Genomic DNA, 26,982 nt, shown 5'->3' with positions numbered 1-26,982 from the left:
ATGCCTGGAGTTACTCTATAAGGTTATATGTCCACTGTACTCCCAATGGCCCCCTGCTGTAAAATGGTGACATGTTAGGAGAGAGGGTCTTCTCCAATTGTCCCAGCAGCATGTAAGAGACAGGTGTGTTGAGCAGAAATGTTCTGCGTGATGGGCTTACACACAGGAACAAGGCCAGTGATGTTAAAGCAGCTCAACTTACATACACTTAAAAAACAAATGCAATTGTGGGGTATACATGTCCTTTACATTTAAGTTTCTAACATATCTACTTGTGAGCTGGATTGATAATTTTCATTTGACATCAATTCAGTTAGAAAACAAGTAGCCATAAACATCACTTCTTGCTTTTCTCTCTTCCCTGTTCACTACAATACTGTATTACATTTCAAGCTTAGTGCTGCAGATAAAATTAATGTATTAATTGCAGCGTAATAAAAAAAAAATTAAAAAAAAAAATTCCCTATTAATAAAACAAGCTTAAAATAATAAAATCAATTGGTGAATATAGTTTTATGGCTTCAGCGCACAGTAATGAATACTTTGGCAAGTTCCCATTCCGTGCAAGATAAGATTCCTAGGGGTATATTTACTAAACTGTGGGTTTGAAAAAGTGGAGATGTTGCTTATAGCAACTATAATGGAAACTACTGAGGAGGAAAGGGATCTAGGAGTCACTATTTCAGGTGACTTAAAGGCAGGTAAGTAATGTAACACAGCAATGAGGAAGGCAGGTCAGATGCTTGGTTGTATATGGAGAGGAATCAGTAGCAGAAAGAAAGAAGTAATAATACCACTGTATAGGTCATTGGTACGGCCTCATCTAGAATACGGTGTTCAGTTCTGGAGGCCGTATCTCCAGAAGGATATAAACACATTAGAGACTGTACAAAGAAGGGCAACTAAAATGGTGCATGGCCTACAGCAAAAATCTTAATATGTATAGTTTGGAGCAGAGAAGGGAAAGGGGGGACATGATAGAAACTTTCAAATATATCAAGGGTTATAACAAAGTATAGGAGGGAAACATTATTTAAAGGAAGAGAAGTATTAGAACACGAGGACATGTACTGACACTGGGGGGAAGTAGGTTCAGAGGAAATCTGAGGAAAATCTATTTCACAGAAAGGGTAGTGGATAAATGGAATAACCTCCCATCAGAGGTGGTAGAGGCTAATACTTGCTTGGGATAGACATAAGGATATCCTTACAAAGATTAAATGACCAATTAGGGTTTGAGGTTACCATAGGTTAAAAATGGGCAGCCTAGATGCCTTCAACACCCTCAACCTTCAACACCCACACCCTCCTGTCCCCCCCGCCCCTCCTCGCCCCTCCTCTCCCCTCCTCCCTGACAGCCACTGACTTTGCCTCCTTCTTCTCCTCTAAAATCGAGGCCATCCGTCTCGAAATCTCCTCCTCCCCTCCTCCGCCCTCTCCCTCTAGCCACCACTCCCTCTTCTCCTTTCGCCCCACTACGGGAGAAGTCCACTCTCTCATTTCATCCTCTCCTCCATCTTCCTGTCCCCTGGACCCCATCCCCTCCCACCTCCTTCGCTCCCTTTCCCCCGCCACCTGCTCCCTCCTCTTCAACCTCTCCCTCTCCACCTTCAAACACGTTCTTGTATCCCCCATTCTTAAGAAACCTAATCTCGACCCCACCTTTCTCTCCAACTATCGCCCCATCTTTCTTCTCCCCTTTGCCTCCAAAATACTTGAGAGGCTCGTCTGCAGCCGCCTCTCCACCTACCTCTCTGATCACTCCCTCCTCGATCCTCTCCAATCTGGCTTCCACCCCCTCCACTCCACTGAAACTGCCCTGGCCATAGTCACCAACGATCTCCTCTCTGCCAAAGCTAGGGGCCACTTCTCCCTTCTCTTGGATCTCTCAGCGGCCTTCGACGCCGTTGACCACCCGCTCTTGCTCCACACCCTTCAATCCTTTGGCCTCTCCGGCTCTTCCCTGTCCTGGCTCACCTCTTTACCTTGCTGACAGTACCTTCTCCGTCACCACCTCTGGATCTATCTCCCCCCCCCCTGCCTTCCAGTAGGGGTCCCCCAAGGCTCTGTTCTCGGACCCCTACTGTTCTCTCTTTACACCTCTTCCCTGGGTGAACTCATCAGCTCCTTTGGTCTCAAGTACCACCTTTATGTGGATGACACCCAACTCTACCTTTCCTCTCCCGATCTCTCTCCCTCCCCCCTCTCCAGGGTGTCCGCCTGCCTCTCCGCCATCTCCTCCTGGATGTCTAGATTCCTCAAACTTAATCTCACTAAAACCGAACTTATTGTCTTTCCCCACACTCACTCCCCCTCCCCTTCCGACCTTTCTATCACCGCTCTCAACTCCTCTATTTCCCCCGTCTCTCAACTTCGCTGCCTCGGGCGTCACCCTGGACTCCTCTCTCTCCTTTGCCCCTCATATCCTCTCTCTTGCTAAGTCTTGCGGCTTCCAGCTGCGCAACATCGCACGCATTCGGCCCTTCCTCTCCCAAGATGCCACTAAAGCTCTTGTCCACTCTCTTATTATCTCCCGCTTGGACTACTGTAACCTCCTCCTTACTGGCCTCCCCCGCTCTCATCTCGCTCTTCTTCGCTCCGTACTCAATGCCGGCACTCGGGTCATTTTCCTTTCTCGCCGCTCCTCTTCTGTCTCCCCCCTCTACCAATCCCTCCACTGGCTCCCCATCCCCTACAGAATCGTGTTCAAGCTCCTCACTCTTACTTTCAAGGCCCTCTCCAACTCCACTGCTCCCTACATCTCCATTCACACTCCATCCCGCCCTCTGCGTTCGGCTAACGACCGCCGCCTCTCTTCCCCCCTGATTACCTCCTCCCATGCTCGCATCCAAGACTTCTCCCGCGCTGCCCCCTTCCACTTGAACCAGCTCCCCCGCTCCATCAGAACTTCCCCCAACTTGTCCAGCTTCAAACGGGCCTTAAAAACCCACCTCTTCCTTAAAGCCCTCCAGTCCCCCACCTAATTGGGAGGAGGTCAATTAGGTCAACTAGGTCAGTCTCCCCTACCCCCCCCCCCCCCTCCCACTTCTGTCCCCCTCTTACCTCCCCCCTTTTCATTCTCCCCTCCCCCCTCTCTGCCTCCATTCTCCCCATTCCGTCTCTGTCCGTCCTACCCTCCCCTTAGATTGTATGCTCCTTCGAGCAGGGCCTCCTCTCCTTCTGTTCTCCACCACCTTAACTCTGCTCTCCAGCTCCTTGTCTCTTCCGTGAGGTCCTCCTGCCCTTCTACCCCTCTCTCTACCCTGCTGGGGGCTCTCACCTCTCATCTAGCTGTACATTGAGCTCCTGAGTTACTGTGCTTTTTGTTAACTGTACCGTGCTGTCTCACCCTGTACCGTGTTTCTGTCTGTCCCTGTACGGCGCTACGGATACCTAGTGGCGCCCTATAAATAATAATTAATAATAATAATAGATGGGCCAAGCGGTTCTTATCTGCCGTCAAATTCTGTTTCTATCTTCAGAATACAAAGTGCACACAAATGTATAGAAAGGTGTAGGCTGCCAGCAGGGTATTTCCAAGGTTATATGATGAGGTAAAATGAAATAAAAAAAAATAAAAAAAAATCAGATATTCTGCAAAAACTATTTTATAGAAAGTACAATTACATAAAAAAACAGAAAACAGGTAATGAAGGTTCTCAGCTCAGGGAGGACATTGCCCACTGTCTCACATCGGTTGGACAATTGGGGTACTTCTGGAGGGCTTCTGATATTTGGACATTATCCAAAAGCAATTTCATAAGTCTGTATTCCTTCTGTGTCCGGACGGAGAGACCCTCCATGGGTTTGATCAGCTCCAACTGGTGTAAATGTTCAAACGCCTGAAAATAAAATATATACATCTAAGTGCAGCCTGAGAACAACGAAACTAAGTGGGATAGGCACACAACACAGCATGCCTCTACTGTGTATACCAGATTACACTTTAATTAAACTAAACACAGATTAGCATTTAGCTGTGTGTTTGTCCATCAACACATTGCTGAATCCAGCTGTGATCTAATATTATGGTAACTGTCTTCCATCGTAAACATGGAAAATGTAATATAGGAGATAAAGGGCTTCATTTTGTCTCCTGAACGTACGCATTCAAATTTGGTAGCAAAATTGTGGTCTTAAAATGTGCACCTTGAATCTCCCGTATCTCAAGATTGGTGTCCTACAGAAAACACAGCGGTATTTCTACGTCAGACGTACAAATGCCCAACTATGGTGTAGAGAATCGGCTTGAAAGTGTTCGTTATAAATGCGAAAGTTGTATCACCCTATTCATACACAATATAATGAAGTGTCATATATATATACACAAGAAAAAAAAGTTGATTTTCCATATAAAATGTAATTAAATACAAAATATTTTTTTAATTTAGAAATCCAATGGGAACCTAATTTGCTGCAGTAATCCAAACCAAAAAGTCAAATAAAAAAATCTGAACAGGCAGCTGTGACTCGATATATACCCTTCATGCTAATGGAGTACTATCAGCTGGAGGGGTCAATAAGCAAAGAGCCAATCAGAAGTGCTGCTGGTATCTTTACACCAGGCCAATGACTTCTGCAAAAGACACATGACTTCTGCAAGAGATGCGTCCTAGCCTACTTTGGTTGCATCTCTAGGGGGCGTTCTACACTTACCCATAATCGATCTGCCTCTTCAGGGGCAGAAGTCTAAGATACACTCAAATCTAAATATGTATACACTTTGGTATGCAAGCACGAAATGGAAATGGGCATATTATGTTCCACAAACGGACAAGTCCAACAGAAAGTGATAAATCCATCTAGCTTTAGAAAGTGTGTCCAAGACAATGCATTTACTGCACAGATAACGATCCCCATTTTAAAAATCAAGATGTGAATGCAGCATAAGGGGTAGATGAAAGGCTAAGCGTGTACGTATACTGAAGCATTAAATACCAGTACAGAGGTTTCGTCATGCAGTTTACAAAGTTTCCAGCAGAGTGTGCTGTGTACTGCTAAAACCAGTAATCATCTGTATTACAATACTGCAAGATGCACATGTTTATCTCTGATTGGAATAAATATATTCCTTGTCATATCAATATTCCATAGTGTACATGGATAAGCCCACAAAACACTCACTCATGTGCTATGTTACATAATTTAAAAGTCTCACCTTCAGGACCACAGGTTTCTCAAAGTTATAGATAGAATGAGCTTTCCTCTGAATGAACTTCTGAAATTCTGCAGTAAAACAGAAAAGACGGCTTATTAAATCCATGATATAATGATACAAACACATTTCCTTGAAGAGTCCACATTACGTATAGTGATCAGTGTCTTTACTGCTTTATGATAAGTATTTACATTCAGTTCAACATGGTGCTGATTAGAAAGAACCAGTAACCTCAGAGAAGATTCCCAGCATGAAACCTCCACCCATTATACCCATTCTCTGCAGTATCCACAGCCTAGAACCTCCTCCTAAAATAATCATCCCGTGCAAAAACTCCAGTGTGAATCCTCCATTCAAACTACCCATCCTCTGCAATAACCAGAGAGTGGCACTTTCAACCATTATACCCATCTTCTGCAGTAACCCCAGCATAGGACCATCACCCAGAATACCCATCACCTGCATAACCACAGTGTAGAACCATTACCCAGAATACCCATCACCTGCATAACCACAGTGTAGAACCATTACCCAGAATACCCATCTTCTGCAGTAACCACAGTGTGCAACCTCAACCCATAATATGTCCTCCAAGTGAGGACCCTCTACCCAGAATACCCATCACCTGCAATAACCCAATGAAGGTCCTTCAGCCAGAATACCCATCTTCTGCAGTAACCCCAGTGAGGAATTTCAGAATACCAGTCCCTTGCCACCACAAATAGCCTTGGTACAGATCTTTTACCCTATTCAATGTGACCCGGTAGAGAGTTGGATATGCTTTTGCAACCCCAGAGAACTACATCAAAGTGAACCCTCTACCCATGATGTCCAGTCCCAAAAACACTGCTGAAGACCAACCATACAGAAATCTGTCCCCTATAACATTCCAGAGTAAACCCCAATGCGGAGCCTCCAACAATGACTGAAAACGACCCCAGGGAAGTTCCTCCCCTATGTGCTGCTAAGAATAATGATGGTGCAGGCTCCTATAGCGCCCATCACGAATAACCCGAGTGTGGACCCCACCCAGGATCCCATTCCCCAACACCGTGTGGTGGATGCTCATCACACAATAAACCCATTGGTATATCCTAGTGATAAATTCCAGGTGGGAATCTCTAACCAGGAAACCCCTCTCCTGCAACCCCAGACATTATCAGTGCAGGCCAAGAATTCCCATCCCATGCAATCACTCATGACCTTTTCTGTTGTGACATGCCGGTGGCTTTCACAACAGAAGACCATCAGGTTTAAAAGGAGTAGCTTGAAATGCTATTTACAAATGGTGGACTTAACCTTTTACGCCATTTATTAGTAATTGTAGAAACACATAGAATGTTGCGACAAGAATGGAATGTAATAAAACGTTTGTGTTTACTCTAAGAAAAAAGAAAGAAATAGTTCACAGTAGGTGGCTCAGTGGTTATGACTCCCAAGTTGGGTGTAAGGTAGAATATAAAACGGGATCTTACCATTGTGGACCATCTGGAAGTTGAACGGTTCTCCAATATAAGTGTCCTGCAAGTGTTTCATGGCTATTATCAGACACATTTCCAGAACAGACAGCCCTGGAGGCAGAAGAGATCAGTGACATCCTCTGTACAACAAAGCTGATCTACCAATTGCTGCTCCAACTTTTATTGTTATTGTAACATATTAACGTTATTAGTATGATGTCTGCACATAATGTAACAAGCATGCAGACAATTTATGTTGTAGGCTGGAGGGGGAGAGTTGGTGGGAGGAGTGGGTGGGTGGGTAAATAAATGTACTAATAATACAAGTACGTGGCTGAAATATCACAAACAGAAGTCACAAAAATAAAGCAATGTATTTAGCAAAAGTTGAAAGAGGACATAGAAAAGTCATACAAGTTAAAGTCGTCTGAAGGTGTAAAACGAATGAATACAAGACGATTTATCCCAGGAATGAATACAAGACGATTTATCCCAGATTTATGTTTTTACTGTGCTGCGAGGCAAATTGTTCTTTTTGTTTTATCCCAGCTGTAGTGAAAATAACGTCAACAGTTATTTCCAAACATGTGGTGTAAAGTTGCACACGGCCATTTTTCCTTATCTCAGCAAATATTCAAGAGAATGCCACTAGCATCTGGTGACATCAATGAGAATGCAACACACAATCTGTGCTTAAATATGAATAATGCATTTGGCAGGAGAGTGGAAAACAGTCATGTTATAGCTCAAGCTAGGTTTCTGCCTTATAACTGACCTTGTGCAATGTCTCTGCATGTTATTGGCACACACCAGCAGGGGGCAGTATCTTGCAGTCCCGTGTATACAAAATGTGTAGGCTATGGGGAGAATAACCTGTCCTGATGACACTCACCATGCAATATATTTGCTTTTGAATCCATGCTACGGAGTCTATAGGCTTCCACAAAGTCAGCAGCATTCAGCTGTGGGTGAGACACGTTGATGTAGCATAACGCCAGCAGCTGTAGATCAAACCACAAGTTAGAGGCCAAAGCTGTGATTAAATGACACTTCTAATGGGTTAAATTGAAACTCTACAGAAGATAAACAGATGTCTGAAAACGTCACACATTGGAGATAGATAAAGTGATACAGCGGTACATAATACAGACTTGCATTTGTTGTAAAATGTTGCTGACTAGGGGATGCCATGATGAACATGCCATAGAAAGAACACGTGACTCTGCTGGAGATATGAAACCAGCTTGTACTTAGATTCAGAGCACAAACCGGATTATTTGGACGGCCCATTCTATATCCTTTAAAAGTAAACATGAGAATGTGCTGTTGGAGGACCCTGCTCATTTCACTGTCACAGACTAGTACAGACAGGCACAAAGCAGAAATACATGGCACAGATACTGCACAGAAGACCTACAGAGAGCTCCTAAGGTCAGAGAATTACTTACCAATAGCATGTGTAAGGATCGCAGGTCTTTTGAAGCATTAAACTGCTTCTGCAGAACATCCTCAACAGTTTTACCTTCCAGGAGACTCTAAGGAAGAGCAGAGTGGGGATAAGAAAGTGAATTTTAGATTGAAAATGAAATTGGGGGTCACTGCATTAAGTTGGTGGTTTTAGATTCCTTTTATTAACTGTTACTTCCTCAATCACACTGATTAACAACAGTCACTTATCCCCCTCAGCAATGCAGCAACTACATCTCTTCCTTCCCCTGTATGGTGTAGTCTTCCTCCAATTAACTCTTTCAGTGTCTCTCTCCATTTCCAATCAAAGCAAACACGTGTTAACCTGGATTCATTGAGTGCTGTTTTCCAAACATGATGTCCGTCCGCACTCTTCCTCTCTGTTCTACTTCAGTGTATAATCCCAGGATCCCCAGTGGTCCCCCTCTCCTCTATACATGACATCCGTCCACACTCTCTCTCCTCTACTTCAGTGTATGATCCCAGGATCCCCAGCACTCTCTCTCTCCTCTATACATGACGTCCGTCTGCACTCTCTCTCTCCTCTACTTCAGTGTATAATCTCAGGATCCCCAGCATTCCCTCTCTCCTCTATACATGACATCCGTCCGCACTCTCTCTCCTCTACTTCAGTGTATGATCCCAGGATCCCCAGCACTCTCTCTCTCCTCTATACATGACGTCCGTCTGCACTCTCTCTCTCCTCTACTTCAGTGTATAATCTCAGGATCCCCAGCACTCTCTCTCTCCTCTACTGCAGTGTATAATCCCAGGATCCCCAGTGTTCCCTCTCTCCTCTATACATGACATCCGTCCGCACTCTCTCTCCTCTACTGCAGTGTATAATCCCAGGATCCCCAGTGTTCCCCCTCTCCTCTATACATGACATCCGTCCGCACTCTCTCTCCTCTACTTCAGTGTATAATCCCAGGATCCCCAGCACTCCCTCTCTCCTCTATACATGACGTCTGTCCGCACTCTCTCTCTCCTCTACTTCAGTGTATAATCTCAGGATCCCCAGCACTCTCTCTCTCCTCTACTGCAGTGTATAATCCCAGGATCCCCAGTGTTCCCTCTCTCCTCTATACATGACATCCGTCCGCACTCTCTCTCCTCTACTGCAGTGTATAATCCCAGGATCCCCAGTGTTCCCCCTCTCCTCTATACATGACATCCGTCCGCACTCTCTCTCCTCTACTTCAGTGTATTATCCCAGGATCCCCAGCACTCTCTCTCTCCTCTACTGCAGTGTATAATCCCAGGATCCCCAGTGTTCCCCCTCTCCTCTATACATGACATCTGTCCGCACTCTCTCTCTCCTCTACTTCAGTGTATAATCCCAGGATCCCCAGCATTCCCTCTCTCCTCTATACATGACGTCTGTCCGCACTCTCTCTCTCCTCTACTTCAGTGTATAATCCCATGATCCCCAGTGTTCCCCCTCTCCTCTATACATGACATCCGTCCGCACTCTCTCTCCTCTAGTTCAGTGTATAATCCCAGGATCCCCAGCTTTCCCTCTCTCTCCTCTATACATGACGTCCGTCCGTCCGCACTCTCTCTCCTCTAGTTCAATGTATAATCCCTAGATCCCCAGCATTCCCTCTCTCCTCTATACATGATGTCCGTCCACACTCTTCCTCTCTGTTCTACTTCAGTGTATAATCCCAGGATCCCCAGTGTTCCCCCTCTCCTCTATACATGACATCCGTCCGCATTTTCTCTCTCCTCTACTTCAGTGTATAATCCCAGGATCCCCAGCGTTTACTCTCTCCTCTATACATGACATCCGTCCGCACTCTCTCTCCTCTACTTCAGTGTATAATCCCAGGATCCCCAGCACTCTCTCTCTCCTCTACTTCAGTGTATAATCCCAGGATCCCCAGCATTCCCTCTCTCCTCTATACATGACGTCCGTCCGCACTCTCTCTCTCCTCTACTTCAGTGTATAATCCCAGGATCCCCAGCATTCCCTCTCTCCTCTATACATGACATCTGTCCGCACTCTCTCTCCTCTAGTTCAGTGTATAATCCCTGGATCCCCAGCACTCCCTCTCTCCTCTATACATGACGTCCGTCCGCACTCTCTCTCCTCTAGTTGTGTATAATCCCTGGATCCCCAGCACTCCCTCTCTCCTCTATACATGACGTCCGTCCGCACTCTCTCTCCTCTAGTTGTGTATAATCCCTGGATCCCCAGCACTCCCTCTCTCCTCTATACATGACGTCTGTCCGCACTCTCTCTCCTCTAGTTCAGTGTATAATCCCATGATCCCCAGCTTTCCCTCTCTCTCCTCTATACATGACGTCTGTCCGCACTCTCTCTCCTCTAGTTCAGTGTATAATCCCTGGATCCCAAGCACTCCCTCTCTCCTCTATACATGACGTCCGTCCGCACTCTCTCTCCTCTAGTTCAGTGTATAATCCCTGGATCCCCAGCACTCCCTCTCTCCTCTATACATGACGTCTGTCCGCACTCTCTCTCCTCTAGTTCAGTGTATAATCCCTAGATCCCCAGCTTTCCCTCTCTCCTCTATACATGACGTCCGTCCGCACGCACTCTCCTCTAGTTCAGTGTATAATCCCTGGATCCCCAGCACTCCCTCTCTCCTCTATACATGACGTCAGCCGAGTCAGCTACATCTCAGTGCATTGATCATCCAGCATGTAGTATCTTTCTCCTCTCTCTCATGTCCATCAGCATCTGCTTATTTACCCTCAGCTTCTACGTCTTTCCCTTCCCATGTAGCTTCAGTTGATGCTGCTTCAGTCCTCTGTCCCCTGGACTCGGTCTCCTGTGCTGTCAGTGACCTCATACACGTTTACTCTGCTCTCTGTACCATTAACGTTCATGTAGCTTTCTCTTCCTTGGATGGGTCTGTAGGTATCAGTGACATTTCTTTCTGTCTTTGCACACGGCTCTTACGATCATCACGCATGTTATATGTCTCTCTTACATTCTAGGTTAGTCTTCAAAATCTCTTCACCATTCCCCTGCCTCAAAATAATCCTCGACTTTTCCAGACCTCCCAGCATTAAAAAAATACAAATCATGTCCTCTGTTCTCATCCGGTCACCTTCCCATTTCATGTTCTGTGATTCCTGATCTCTTCCACCTGACTTACCCGTTCCCTCAGCCAGATCCACTCCATGTATTACACAGAACTCACCCTTCTGTATTCATTCACCCTCTGCTTGTCCTGTCCTTGCTGTGATCCTGGTGGCCCTTATCTTTCCCACTAATATATCATACACTCAGAGCCTCACTTAGAAGTAGCAGTAAATCCAGCTTTAATAAAAAGCCTTTATATCCACTGTATTACAACATGGTTTGTATATAGGTGACAATCTGCAGCTTTAGCTGGATTTGCTCTCAGCGATGCCCTCACTGTACAGTTCTACCATACAATACATACTATGCTTACTGACATATACACAGTATTCCATATATCCCTCATTGCTGCTACATTCAATTACCAGGACACTTCTCCTCTACACTCAATACGATAACAGTAATCAATACCTCTGACCTGACAGAAAACTCCCCATTTTCAGGTCATTAAGTTTGAGCAACTTTTACCCAATTTGTCATTTGATTTGAAGAGCTATTATATTATTTTTCTTCATTACATTTAGACGTCCGGCCACATTCTAATTTGTTACTAATACCTTTGTTGACTCATCCTTCGTCCTAATACCTTATAAACTGATCAACGGTCCATTGATTTGAGCACCTCATAGGCCCATCCTATAGTTGATCGCAGCACCTTATTACAGCATCATTCCATTCAAAATCAAGATTGTCCCTTCCCCCTGGCTTTTGTTACATTTATGTCACTACTTCAATACTTGCTCCTTCATTTGACTTTTAAGACCTCCTTGGCCCATCCTTAATGCAAACTAAAAAAAATTGAGTCCTTCTTATCACTGAATACTGCTGCATGGTCCTTACACCATCTAACTCCCTGCACTTAGTTCAGTCAAAGTCCCCTGATCAACCACAAAGCTTCTGAGAAACTCATTCATTCAAATCACATAAGTAATCCCTTAATTCATGCTAGTCCGGTATTCCATCTGCAGACCCTTTGCAAAGTTATAATATGTTGAAGAAGGCTATTTATACACACAATATAACAGAGCAATGGTATGACCAAATAATGCAGAAAACAAAACCCTGGCAGCTAAATCTAGGAGCCAGCGAGGACTTTTAAGGAGCCAGGTAATATGTGCATTCCATGACATTAATGTAGGCGATTCCCAAAAGGAATATGTTAGGTGTTTTGGCTACCTGGCTCCTGGTATTGGTGCAACCATGGATATATTTGTAACTGTTTCAGACAAGAGCCCAATATCTTTGTCCCTGTAAAGCAGAGAGCAGTGTAAGTGCTACCTGAATATTTGTGTTCCACGTCTCGGCAAACTGTGTATCTGGAAAGCCGGGAGCCAGCGACAGAAGATCCTCAAATACCTCCAGGTACTCGGAGAAGCGGAAGGAGTTCAACAGATGAATCTGTCTGTGGGAGAAGCGAGACTTCACCCTCTTCTCTAGGAGCTCCATGACATCCTGCAAAACAGGGTGTGTAAGATGTGCTAAACCAGGGAAATCCCGAGCAGATCCACAGTATCCTACAGCACGGTAATCTGCTAAAACAGGGACATGATACGCAACAGCACTGATCATAATTTTTGTGGAGGATTTGCAATTAGTTAAAACTTTCACATCACAGAATTAGTATGGCAATAAAACAACCCCAATATAAATGGTATTACTACAGTAAAATCTCGTATAGCTGCAAGTCTGCTAACCTTGTGAAAAGCTGAGGAAAGATTTATAGTGCAAACACACTTTATATTGATTTCATTTACCGGCATGTCCATTTCCAATCGATAGCTGCGGACATTAACTATGGCATTTCTACTCCTTATGCTGCAGTTACGATGAACGCTGCTGTGTAACCAGAAAACACCCAAAAACACTCTTCATCATCATTATTTATTTATATAGCGCCAACATATTCCGTAGCCCTTTACAATCTTCCATCTAACTAGATCATCGACGCGACCTGGTTATTACCACTGAAAAGTGGGGTTGGCTACATCTTTCCTACAAGCCCATGCATGCCTTTGGGACCAACATATATGTGAGCATTCTACATACAATGCAATTGTAAAGCGCTATGGAATTTGTTGGCGCTATACAAATAAATTATGATGATATCTTTCTGGCTAAAATATTGCAAGCTGTATTTATATTTACATATATATGTATTCAGCTCACTTTATGATATACAGTACAACTCAACCAAGGTTTTTGAAAGCTGGTCGTCAATTACCTGTAATAGCTATGGTTTGAGATTTTCTGTAATCATTCGCAAGTGACTTTACCTATCTGATTAGGTCAGCACTTACCACAACTGTTGTCACTCTGAGAAATCCTTAGGACTTAGCTTGCCGAGAATGCTGAGGGGCCTTAAACTAAACTAGGACTAAAGAATAAGTTATAACAGACACTTTAATAGTTCCCGTTTGGATACACCAGGACTGAATGTTAGACGACACCTGATAAGTTGAAGTAACAATGCCAATACAACAGATGTAGAGGATGGAACCCAACTCTATCAGAGTACACTGCTGCTACATCAGAAAGGTAAGTGACAACGCATTTCAGAGTAAACTGCTGCTACACCAGAAAGGTAAGTGACAGCGCATTTCAGAGTACACTGCTGCCAGACCAGAAAGGTAAGTGACAGCGCATTTCAGAGTACACTGCTGCCAGACCAGAAAGGTAAGTGACAACGCATTTCAGAGTACACTGCTGCCAGACCAGAAAGGTAAGTGACAACGCATTTCAGAGTACACTGCTGCTAGACCAGGAAGGTAAGTGACAACGCATTTCAGAGTAAACTGCTGCCAGACCAGAAAGGTAAGTGACAATGCATTTCAGAATACACTGCTGCCACACCAGAAAGGTAAGTGATGCAGAATACAAAGCCGCTACACCAGTATTCAAATGGTAAGGGCCACTAAACATACAGCCTTTGTTTTGATTTGCCTAATGTTTGGGGCAATACAGGGACTTGACATTTCTAACGCATTTTGCTATTTTATATTTAACTTCAGAATAGAACATTTTGTTCTTGTAGTGATGCCCAGGATTGGAATATGAAAAGGATAAATACAACCTTTTGAAAGCCCTGGATTCCTTCTCATAAACAGTGTGATGCTACTGTGATACATCTCGTTACTAGTTGCCGTATGTATGTGAGCGAAGAGCCAAGACTGTGAGACTTGGAAGCACGTAATAAAAAGGCAAGTACAGAGCAGAAACCTCTCACTCACCAGCCGACACGTGAGTCCAATAACAGCGACAGGAGTCTGCGCTGACTGCGCAATGTCAAAAAGATTATAAAGCAGCGTCTGGTTCTTATGATGGGCGAACAGATCAAACTCGTCCAGTATAAAGAGCACTGGGCAGCTACTGGTGCGATCACCTGGAAGTACAACACTTGCTGTCATTTATCTGCAGAAGACCTAAATATAAACACACCTCAGTTTCTGTGTTCTATAAAGACATTAAAATTATTAAACTACCTGGTAACATTATTAACATTAGATATTAATTAGTGCAATTGCATTACGAGTAACTGTAATTGCAAGCTCTTGGGACAAACAGTAATAAATTATGAATAAAAGGCTTGGAGAATCATATCCTGCCTCATCTTGGCTCCCTGGCGTGTAGATCAAATGCAACAGGGACCTTTTTTTTTTTTTTAAGTTTCTTTTGGTTTATAATGTCAGCAATGTCTGATCACCTTTACTGATTGTACAGTGCTATGTAAAATGTTGGCGCTTAAGTACATAATTACTGAAAATAAATATATACTTTACTGAAGTATGAGATAATCTGTACGGTGTAGGAAAGTATAGGTTATGCATATGGTTCACTTACCTGTTTTTAAGGCTTCAAGGAGGAAAGAGAGATTTTCTGAAAAGCTGCCCTGTGAAGCACAATGAACAGTTATAACCCAGTCGAGTACAGAGAAGACGGAGAACACAGGACATAGACACTAAAGGAAGGATTGTACATCTAATTACAACACTACTGGTTTCAGGTGTTATAACCCAGTTGTGTACAGAGAAGACGGAGAGCACACAACGTAGACACTAAAGGAAGGATTGTACAATGTAATTACATTTCATCTTCATGTCTGCGCAGCATTATATATAGAGCTGGGTGTGGAAGTATCCACCTTACATGGAAGATTTGAATATAATGCATAATTTATACAGGTGAAGCCGCCCTCTTCAGGCTTTCAGCAACATCATACAGTGTGCATCAGTGATGTCACTAGCACCTAGAGAATTGATATAGATACACTGGATCAGCCAGCAGGTTGACTTGCCTTTCATGACAGGGCCACTTTCATGTATTTTTTTAAACTAACTAATGTATAACAAGATCCCTTAAAAGCTTAAATAAACACCACCATATAGAACAATATACTTACAAAGACTCTATCTCCAACTACATTCTCTAGGTGTAATTGTCTGGTAATCTCCTTTAAAGCAATCCTGTCGTTAGTCTGCAAAAGACCTAAATAAAAACGCATCATCTTAGGTCCCTTGTCCTATAAACATATGTATATTATCTTTTTATAATCTGTTCCATGAGAACACACGCACCGTTCAAATGAACCCGCAAAGCATTCTCCTTCATTTCTTTAACTGCGAGGATATCTTCTAGGGTATCCTGTAACAACTGGAAAACAAGCGCAGGTCGAGTTATTACTTATTACACAGACGGAGAAATTCTAGTTCACAATCAAGAAGGGAGAAAATCACACACATAACCACTGATGTCAGTACCGCCACTGGACTCACAACTAAACAGGATGAACTATGCGTGCAGCATCCAGCACTGTAGACCAACAAACCCATCTTCAGAACCACCTAAATGGACCCAGCATGACTTTCGCCACCTATACAAGCACTGGGCAATCAATGGCATCACCCTCACCTTCAAATCTGCATGCAGGCGTGTTGCAGGTTGTTTGTCATAATGCAAAGTGCTACTTTTTCTATTTAAAGAGCAAACATGAAGAGGGTTCCTTTCATCCACACACTCCAATGGGACGTGGCGCCAGCATAGGCAAATCAGCATTCACAAAAATAATAGGAAATTATTTATTGAATATCATTTAAAAAGGTACTGCACCATATTGAGATTAAAATGTGTGTATATTGTTGGCCAAACTAAAAAGACAATCAAGCAATCAGTAAATAGTATACTATAAAACATGTAAGTATGTCAGCTGATTGTATTGCCTTTACAATTAGACAGTAAGGAGCAGATTTATCAAAACTTCTAAAAAAGGAAAAGTGGAGGTGTTGCCCATGGCAACCAATCAGATTCTAGCTATCCTTTACATAGTACATTATAGAAAATGATAACTAGAAGCTGATTGGTTGCTACGGGCAACACCTCCACTTTTCGTTTTAGAAGATTAGATAAGTCTACCCCTAAGTATAGTGAGTGATATAAAGTGTAACTGCTACAAAACTGTAACCATGTTAGATAACCAAGATTAAGCTACAATATTACATAGAATATCACAATAGCCTGAATGACACCGCATTAATGGTCATGCGATCAAATTGTCTTTAAGGTACATTCCTAATGATCGTGTGCAACGTAAATGTTGCATGATAAATATTTAGAAAACAACGCACCACGAAAACAAGCCACAGGCCACAAGAGGGCCTCAGGCCCTAATGAGCAGAGTAAATGTTCCCTATCTGCTGTTTTCCCAGGGACTCCAATATCTTTATATAGTAAGAGCAGTGTATGCAAATCTACGTAAGAGGTTAGTCCATATCTCCTTACTAGACAACCACAGTTTACTGTTTGAGCTTCATAAAAACTTCTAGTGCCACTAACTGATCCAATGCTTACCCATAAATATCATTTTTGGGGGGCTAAGGACCACTGTAAAATAGAAATATTGCCTATCAATGCCTTAGACCAGGGTTTCCCAAACCCAGTCCTCAGGGCTCCCCGACAGTGCAGGTTTTCCATATCTCCTTGCTGGAGCACAGGTGTATTCATTACTGACTGACACATTGTAACAGATCCACAGGTGGATCCAAATTATGTCAGATGTGATCCAGAAAACCTGCACTGTTGGGGAGCCCTGAGGACTGGGTTAGGGAAACCCTGCGGCTTAGACAAATAAATCCACCTCCCATTTATCTTAAAGCAGGCAATGGGCTCTATAGGATAGTGAGAGGTCATCACAGACCGATCCTTCACAAGTGGTTGTAACAAGACAACCTATTAGCTGTCATTACATAACAAATATGTCCTACTCCAGTCATTGTAACGGGAGTGGTGTAACAGATAGCTTAGTGATCAGCACACTGGTGGTAGGGAGTTTTCAACATTCATTTTTGCACCTGTAATGTGACCATAGTATGCATGCATGTATACAAACACAAAATGATCAATGCATGTAAACAATAGAACACATTTCTGTGAACACATACATAAACACACACATACATACATGCATACACACATGCATACATACACACATACATACATAAACAGTAACTTGGCTACTAAGAGACAATAATGAATTCTCACCATACTCTTTCCCGATCCCCTGGGACCTATGATCAGCGCAGAATTACTTTCCCCATGAATCACTGTTCTCTTCAGAAGCTCAACTAAGTGCCTGAAATTATAAGAACAAAGGCCGAGCTTCTCAAAGTCTCAGAATAGCACAGAAAAAAGTCTTCCACTGAGCTGAAGCACAGACATCTGAGGAGAGGGTTCTATCTGGCTTCTGACAGCAGCCAAGTGAGAGGCAAGCAGCTGTTTGACTCATGTTGTAGCGCACAACAAAGACATTATAGGCTTGAAGGGATCTGTACACGGCATCTTTTACATGTTCCCAATGATAATGTGTCCTTGACAAGACAAAAATGCTGATTTTATTTTTTTAAAGTAATAGACTGACATAGCACAGAGCTGGAAGAATACTCTGAGGGGGTATTAGAAGTCACTATATACTGCACTGTCCTGTATCACTATATACTGCTATATCACCATATACTGCACTGTACTGTCCTGTATCACTATATACTGCTATATCACCATATACTACACTATACTGTCCTGTATCACTATATACTGTATTTTACTGTCCTGTATCACTATATACTACACTGTACTGCAATATATCACTATATACTGCTATATCACCATATAATGTACTGTCCTATATCTCTATATACTGCACTGTACTTCTATATACTGTACTGTTTCTCTATATACTACACTGTACTGTCCTGTTTCTCTATATACTACACTGTACTGTCCTGTTTCTCTATATACTACACTGTACTGTCCTGTTTCTCTATATACTACACTGTACTGTCCTGTTTCTCTATATACTACACTGTACTGTCCTGTTTCTCTATATACTACACTGTACTGTCCTATATCTCTATATACTACACTGTACTGTCCTATATCTCTAAATACTACACTGTACTGTCCTGTATCACTACGTACTGCACTGCACTGTATCACTAATACACTGCTATATCACCATATACTGAATGGTACAGTCATGGCCAAAACTTTTGAGAATGACACAAGTATTGATTTTCACAAAGTTTGCTGATTCAGTGTTTTTAGACCTTTTTGTCAGATGTTGCTATGGTATACTGAAGTAACATTACCAGCATTTCATAAGTGTCAAAGGCTTTTATTAACAATTACAATAAGGCTATGCAAAAAGTCAATATTTGCAGTGTTAACCCTTCTTTTTGAAGACCTCTGCAATTTGCCCTGGCATGCTGTCAATCAACTTCTGGGCCACATACTGACTGATGGCCGCCCATTCTAGCCTAATCAATTATTGAAGCTTGTCAGAATTTGTTGGTTTTTGTTTGTCCATCCGCCTCTTAAGGATTGACCACAAGTTCTCAATGGGATTAAGGTCTGGGGAGTTTCCTGGCCATGGACCCAAAATTTTGATGTTTTGATCCCTGAGCAACATAGTTATCCATTTTTCCTTATGACAAGGTGCTCCATCACGCTGGAAAAGGCATTGTTCATCACCAAACTGTTCTTGGATGGTTGGGAGAAGTTGCTCTTGGAGGATGTTTTGGTACCATTCTTTATTCATGGCTGTGTTCTTAGGCAAAATTGTGAGTGAGCCCACTCCCTTGGCTGAGAAGCAACCCCACACATGAATGGTCTCAGGATGCTTTACTGTTGGCATGACACAGGACTGATGGTAGCACTCACCTTACCTTCTCCGGACAAGCGTTTTTCCAGATGCCCCAAACAATCTGAAAGGGGATTCATCAGAGAAAATGACTTTACTCCAGTCCTCAGCAGTCCAATCCCTGTACCTTTTGCAGAATATCAGTCTGTCCCTGATGTTTTCCTGGAGAGAAGTGGCTTCAATGCTGGCCTTCTTGACACCAGGCCATCCTCCAAAAGTCTTCACCTCACTGTGCGTGCAGATGCACTCACGCCTGTCTGCTGCCATTCCTGAGCAAGCTCTGCACTGGTGGTGCCCCAATTCCTCAGCTGAATCAAGTTTAGGAGACCGTCCTGGCGCTTGCTGGATGTTCTTGAGCACCCTGAAGACTTCTTCACAACTACTGAACCTCTCTCCTTGAAGTTCTTGATCATCCGATAAATGGTTGATTTTGGTGCAATCTTACTAGCAACAATATCCTTGCCTGTGAAGCCCTTGTTGTATAAAGCAATGATGACTGCATGTGTTTCCTTGCAGGTAACCATGGTTAACAGAGAAATAACAATGATTTCAAGCACCTCCATTTAAAACTTCCAGTCTGTTAGTCTAACTCAATCAGCATGACAGAGTAATCTCCAGCCTTGTCCTCGTCAACACTCTCAGCTGGGTTAACGAGAGATTCACTGAGCTGATGTCAGCTTGTCCTTTCGTGGCAGGGTTGAAATACAGTGGAAATGTTGTTTTGGGGATAAAGTTCATTGTCATGGCAAAGAGGGGCTTTGAAATTAATTGCAATTCATCTGATCACTCTTCATGACATTCTGGAGTATATGCAAATTGCCATCATAAAAACTGAGGCAGCAGACTTTGTGAAAAAGAATATTTGTGTCATTCTCAAAACTTTTGGCCATGATTGTACTGTCCTATATCACCATACACTGCACTATACTGTCCTGTATCACTATATACTATACTGTCATCTCAAGTATCACCATATGTTTGGCTGTAATGCCCTGTGCCTCTACAGAGTTTTCTGCTCCCTTGTACTATATTTTGTATCATTCATCTTACTGTGAAAGCTATTAATGTGGAGGAATTCAAACACTCTGGTAGATAAATTGATGGTGGAAACAGACATGTCTGCATAATTTGCCCATCCCAGACTCAATTACTGTTTATTACATTTAATTATAATGTTAGGCGATATAAATTCTAGAAGAATATGTTATATTTAATGATAAATAAAAAAAAACCACAAGGGGGAATATTCAAACTAACACAAAATAGAACGCATTTCTAGAGTCAAATTATTGATCCACCATGTATTTGTATTAAGTATACCAGTACAGTTATAATACTGATATAATTATAATAAATAATAACAATAATACACAGTCAGTGATTTCACAGGAATCTGTCCATTAATTATAAGCGACAAAAACATTCACTTACTTATGCTGAGATTCTACCCCACATCTTTTTCCAGGGTGGGTTTGTTGCAGAAGTCTCTGCCTCAGGTGGGCTTGTACCTACATGTACAGGGAACAGGCGTTACAAAAGACATACATTGAATGACAATAGATATTTGTCCAAATTCACTCAAGCATTTCAGTGTTACTATAGTTTAGAAAATGGGCTCATGTTTTCAAAGCACGTAAATTTGTAATATATTATATTAGAGACTGTAAATAATTATGTTGTCGGATGGGTGTATGAAGGCAGTTCTTTCACATACTACATCTTCAGAGTTCAGTCACTTCCGTGTCCCACATTTACTTCAATCAGTCAGCTCGCGAGTGGTAGAAGCTTTGGAAACAGCTTGTGTGCCACAAAGATCACATTCCATAGAGTTTAGTGGTCTAAATTAACAGCAGACATCCTCAGCTTTTTATTGACACATAAAACACTGCTTCTAAAACACATTTGCAATATCAGCCTTATTACTGGATTTTATATTTTTTCTGATGTTCCTCCTATTTAGAAGGATAACAATAATACAAAATTAAGCAGAATTTATTTATTTATTTTTAACGGCAGTGGGAAACTTCCCTAAAATTTCAGCGCCTTATAAGGGCTAGGACCTTCTAGTCCGAAGCTCATTGTCACAATGATATACACCTGGACATATGGGTGTGAAAGGGTTAATCAAAACAAAATCCACTGGTCATCGAAATATGACTACAGTCCCCCAAAATTATGTCTCGCTATTAACCACAAAGACACCCCCTAACTTAAACTCAAAAAAAAAAATCGCAACCAAAGTTAATTAACGGTGCTGTAACCCAAACAATTCCCTGCAGAAACGTAGTATTATAAAAACAAAGCCTGACAGATGCCTTCTTTAAGAACACTAAAACAGAACGTTAATAAGTGTGATTTAATATGACAAAAAATCTTATGGAATAAAATGGCGATAACAATTGGACATACAGAAATATAAATGTTAAATAGTTTCTTTAAAATAAAGACAGAAATAAAACATAGAAACAAAAGAATTACACACATATTCATTTGCGTAATCTGCCACCTTGGGAAAACTAGGAGGTATGGGAAATTCCTCAGAAGACATAAAAGTGATACATTTCTAAAATCATTCACAACTTTTTAAACTTTCATCATTGCTCAAACTCCTTTCCTCAGTGACATCACGGCAAGAGTTGTGCTGGTATGCTAATCTGTTTTGCAATTGTTTTATCACTCTCTTGTCTAAGAACAGGCCTAGAAATATGTTCTACAAATATGTAACTCTTCTGCAACATAGCAGAGATGTCGCATTAATTCTATGGAATGATATTTCTGCACATACACAAATGAAATGGTTATGTTTTATGGAGTTCCTTATGTCATTGACACATTATACAGACTTCACAAATATGGATTATGGAAAGTATTGCTTTGATCTGTGGAAGGATGATACACTGAACTTGGAATGACCCAAATACAGTCCTTTCCAAAAAGAGCAATACCAAATAAAAAATTGAATGATCTTCTGTGACAAAAGGGCATCGCTGAATAAACACATTCAGGCCAGGTGACAGAAAATAGGCCCCTTAAGCTTGCATCAAAATACATGAACCCCTTATCTGCTTACACACAGTTATGTTCTGTCAGCAGGTGGGATACATTATTCCTACAACGAATATACATACAAAATAACATTGACGTGATATAATATAGCGACATTGGCATTTCCTTATTTAAAGCAGCAATGCCAGGACCCGGAGCCTAACTCTAACCCTTACATTAGATTGTACAGTTGCCAGGACCTAGCAGTGCCGCTTTAAATAAGGAAATCCCAATGTCGCTATATTATGTCACGTCAATGTGAAGTGCCGACATTTACTCTATTCGGAATTGATAGCAGGCGGGTTGCAGATCTTCTGTGTCTCTTTTATAGTAAGTGTACATTTCATTCATATCAGACTCATACTCTTCCGAATTATTTTGGAATAAGAATCGTAGGAATAACTAGTACCACCGCTGTCAGCCACTTCTGTATATCCACAGGGAGCAATGATTTTTACGGAGTGTTCACCTTTCTAGTTATTTGTCAAAAATATAGAAGTCGGATAAAGAAGTCTGTGGTTGCATAGTCTGAATTAGGTTTCTCTTTTTATTTTTACTAGAGAGTAGGACACCCATGAAAAGTCACAGCAGTGTTTTAGAAGAGAGTCAGTATTCCATCAACTAGGTACACAACCTACGTACAATGCAAGGTAAGCCATGTGTTTCCCCTACTGGTACTCCCCAACTCAATGTGATCAATAAAGTGTGAGTTGTTCTCAGGGGTCAGCACTGACGAGTAAGCCCGTTGGATAAGAATAACTATGAGACCTTTAACTCACATCATCATCGTTTAAATAATTACAGAAGGTACCTGAGAAATACATTCTCCAAGAGGGAGGCTCTTGTCCTTACTCTTCCGTTTGCTCATCACACGCACAATAAAGTCGCTATAAGGGAGAAAACAAAGACAGTTAACAGTATTGCCAAGTGTGAACATGTAAGAAGAAGAAAAGGTTTCAAAATAACAATCATTTAATTCACACCAGAGCAGAAATGGTGACACGGAAAGCTTGGAGACTAGACTGACCAGACGCGGTTTGGAATGTTGTCTTATATTCTTATTTATTTATATAACCACCCTACACATAATAGGGAACAAGTAGTGGGTGCGAAACCCCTACAGAATTGCTACCTACTGGCATAAAAAAAACAACAGAGTGTGCGACATGCTGTGTGTAACCATCACTGACAACTGCAGACAGGGTGGGAGACCTTGTATTGAGGGCTGTTCTACATTACAACCCACAACAGACCCCCCCCCCACCGCCCCCCTGTTCTGCATTACACTCCACAACAGACACTCCCCCCCCCCCCCACCAGACACTGCCCCCCGTGTTCTACATTACACCCTCCCACACCGGACACTGCCCCCCTGTTCTGCATTACGCCCCCCACAACAGACACTGCCCCCCTGTTCTGCATTACACCCCCCCCCCCACACACACACACACACACACACACTGCTCTCCTGTTCTGCATTACACCCCAAAACAGACACTGCCCCCCTATTCTGCATTACACCCCCTCACACCGGACACTGCCCCCCTGTTCTGCATTACACCCCACCCCACACACAACAGACACCGCTCCCCTGTTCTGCATTACACCTCCCCCCCACACAACAGACACTGCCCCCCTGTTCTGCATTACACCCCCCCCCACACCGGAAACTGCCCCCCTGTTCTGCATTACACCCCCCCACAACAGACACTGCCCCCCTGTTCTGCATTACACCCCCCCACACACACACAAAAGACACTGCTCCCCTGTTCTGCATTACACCCCCCCACACACACACACACACCAGACACTGCTCTCCTGTTCTGCATTACACCCCAAAACAGACACTGCCCCCCTGTTCTGCATTACACCCCCTCACACCGGACACTGCCCCCCTGTTCTGCATTACACCCCACCCCACACACAACAGGCACTGCTCCCCTGTTCTGCATTACACCTCCCCCCCACACAACAGACACTGCTCCCCTGTTCTGCATTACACCTCCCCCCACACAACAGACACTGCTCCCCTGTTCTGCATTACACCCCCCCCACACCAGACACTGCCCCCCTGTTCTGCATTACAACCCCCCACATCGGACACTGCCCCCCTGTTCTGCATTACACCCCCAAACACTGCCCCCCAGTTCTGCATTACACCCCCCCCACAACAGACTCTGCCCCCCTGTTCTGCATTACACCCCCCCACAACAGACTCTGCCCCCCTGTTCTGCATTACACCCCCCCCACAACAGACACTGCCCCCCTGTTCTGCATTACACCCCCCCCCACACACACACACAAAAGACACTGCCCCCCGTTCTGCAATACACCCCCCCCCACACACACACACAACAGACACTGCTCTCCTGTTCTGCATTACACCCCAAAACAGACACTGCCCCCCTGTTCTGCATTACACCCCCTCACACCGGACACTGCCCCCCTGTTCTGCATTACACCCCACCCCACACACAACAGGCACTGCTCCCCTGTTCTGCATTACACCTCCCCCCCACACAACAGACACTGCTCCCCTGTTCTGCATTACACCTCCCCCCCCCACACAACAGACACCGCTCCCCTGTTCTGCATTACACCTCCCCCCCCCACACAACAGACACTGCTCCCCTGTTCTGCATTACACCCCCCCCCCACACCGGACACTGCCCCCCTGTTCTGCATTACACCCCACCCCACACACAACAGACACTGCTCCCCTGTTCTGCATTACACCTCCCCCCCACACAACAGACACTGTTCCGCTGTTCTGCATTACACCCCCCCCCCCACACAACAGACACTGCTCCCCTGTTCTGCATTACACCCCCCCCCCCCCCACCGGACACTGCCCCCCTGTTCTGCATTAGAACCCCCCCCCCACATCAGACACTGCCCCCCTGTTCTGCATTACCCCCCCCCCACACACACACACACAAAAGACACTGCCCCCCTGTTCTGCATTACACCCCCCCACACACACACTGCCCCCCTGTTCTGCATTACACCCCCCCCCACACACACAAAAGACACTGCCCCCCTGTTCTGCATTACACCCCCCCCCCCACAACAGACTCTGCCCCCCTGTTCTGCATTACACCCCACACAACAGACTCTGCCCCCCCTGTTCTGCATTACACCCCCCCACAACAGACTCTGCCCCCCTGTTCTGCATTACACCCCCCCCCCCACATCGGACACTGCCCCCTGTTCTGCATTACACCCCGCACGTCACACACTGACCGATCCCAGCAGGGGGGGGTCGGGTACGCTGTCAGGATCTGCTCTCTCTCCTCTACACGCTGACAGTTACCCTGGAGACGAGGAGACCAGTTCCGGGCTGCCGTCACTTCCGGGACCTTCTGCGCGCACTGCATTGTGGGTCCCCACCTCCCTGGTCTGGCCCGGACATGCGCAGTTGGAAAACTCCCATCTTTCTCCTGAAGAGCCAGGGAGCTAGGAGCAGCCCGGGGAGCCGGAGTGGGGGCGCCGAGGGGTGTCACGTTAAGCCCAGGGGTACATGCTATAGAGGGACAGCTGCCCTCCGGCTCCCAGCTGGATGCGGGTCGGGTTGACCCGGGGGGGAGGGGGGACTGCTCATCGGGCCTGGGCCGCACACTGAGAGGGACAGGAGCCCCCCGGAGCCCACCTCAAGAGCCGCCCTACACCCCCTTGAGGTGCTTTGCTCGGGAGTGCGCTGGAGGGACCAGGAGACAACTCTGCGGCCACTGGGTGAGTGGGGGACACTGCTCTGGTGAGGGGACTAATGGGGTACACTGGTTTGGTGAGGGGGCTAATGGGGGTGTCACTGTCCTGGTGAGGGGGCTAATGAGGGACTCTGCTCTGGTGAGGGGCCTAATGGGGGTGTCACTGTCCTGGTGAGGGGGCTAATGGGGGTGTCACTGTCCTGGTGAGGGGGCTAATGGGGGTGTCACTGTCCTGGTGAGGGGGCTAATGGGGGTGTCACTGTCCTGGTGAGGGGGCTAATGGGGGTGTCACTGTCCTGGTGAGGGGGCTAATGGGGGTGTCACTGTCCTGGTGAGAGGGCTAATGGGGGTGTCACTGTCCTTGTGAGGGGGCTAATGGGGGTGTCACTGTCCTGGCGAGGGGGCTAATGGGGGTGTCACTGTCCTGGTGAGGGGGCTAATGGGGGTGTCACTGTCCTGGTGAGGGGGCTAATGGCGGTGTCACTGTCCTGGCGAGGGGGCTAATGGCGGTGTCACTGTCCTGGCGAGGGGGCTAATGGCGGTGTCACTGTCCTGGCGAGGGGGCTAATGGCGGTGTCACTGTCCTGGCGAGGGGGCTAATGGCGGTGTCACTGTCCTGGCGAGGGGGCTAATGGCGGTGTCACTGTCCTGGCGAGGGGGCTAATGGCGGTGTCACTGTCCTGGCGAGGGGGCTAATGGCGGTGTCACTGTCCTGGCGAGGGGGCTAATGGCGGTGTCACTGTCCTGGCGAGGGGGCTAATGGCGGTGTCACTGTCCTGGCGAGGGGGCTAATGGCGGTGTCACTGTCCTGGCGAGGGGGCTAATGGCGGTGTCACTGTCCTGGCGAG

The 26,982-nt window shown here is 44.6% G+C and overlaps 2 protein-coding genes across 5 annotated transcripts in view; one reads left to right on the top strand and one right to left on the bottom strand.

Annotated features, from left to right (window-relative positions):
• Positions 1-3,590: 3,590 nt before the first annotated feature.
• On the bottom strand, positions 3,591-25,818 carry ORC4 (origin recognition complex subunit 4). Of its 3 annotated transcripts, none has more exons than XM_075180925.1 (14): positions 25,741-25,818; positions 23,239-23,314; positions 20,814-20,890; positions 17,729-17,819; positions 15,769-15,844; positions 15,594-15,679; positions 15,035-15,083; positions 14,425-14,576; positions 12,476-12,649; positions 8,067-8,153; positions 7,511-7,619; positions 6,634-6,729; positions 5,159-5,226; positions 3,591-3,842 (listed from the first exon to the last, which is right to left on the bottom strand). In XM_075180925.1, exons 2-14 carry the CDS (start codon positions 23,293-23,295, stop codon positions 3,660-3,662), a joined length of 1,305 nt encoding a protein of 434 aa, XP_075037026.1. In that variant the 5' UTR covers positions 23,296-23,314; positions 25,741-25,818; the 3' UTR covers positions 3,591-3,659. The 3 variants fall into 3 exon arrangements, with proteins under 3 accessions (XP_075037026.1, XP_075037025.1, XP_075037027.1); XM_075180924.1 differs by having other exon boundaries at positions 25,671-25,788; XM_075180926.1 differs by lacking the exon at positions 25,741-25,818 and adding an exon at positions 23,411-23,434.
• MBD5 (methyl-CpG binding domain protein 5) overlaps positions 25,819-26,982 on the top strand; it is a 54,859-nt gene continuing 53,695 nt past the window's right edge. For both annotated transcript variants that reach the window (XM_075180922.1, XM_075180921.1), the window contains exon 1: positions 25,819-26,159. The gene's annotated coding sequence lies outside the window, so the exon portion shown is untranslated. The remainder of the gene's footprint in view (positions 26,160-26,982) is intronic.

This window comes from Mixophyes fleayi, chromosome 7 (genome assembly GCF_038048845.1).
Source record: "Mixophyes fleayi isolate aMixFle1 chromosome 7, aMixFle1.hap1, whole genome shotgun sequence".
In the NCBI taxonomy this organism is placed as follows: domain Eukaryota; kingdom Metazoa; phylum Chordata; class Amphibia; order Anura; family Limnodynastidae; genus Mixophyes; species Mixophyes fleayi.
Note: the sequence above shows the minus strand (reverse complement) of the source record. Positions and strands in the feature narration are given on the sequence as shown.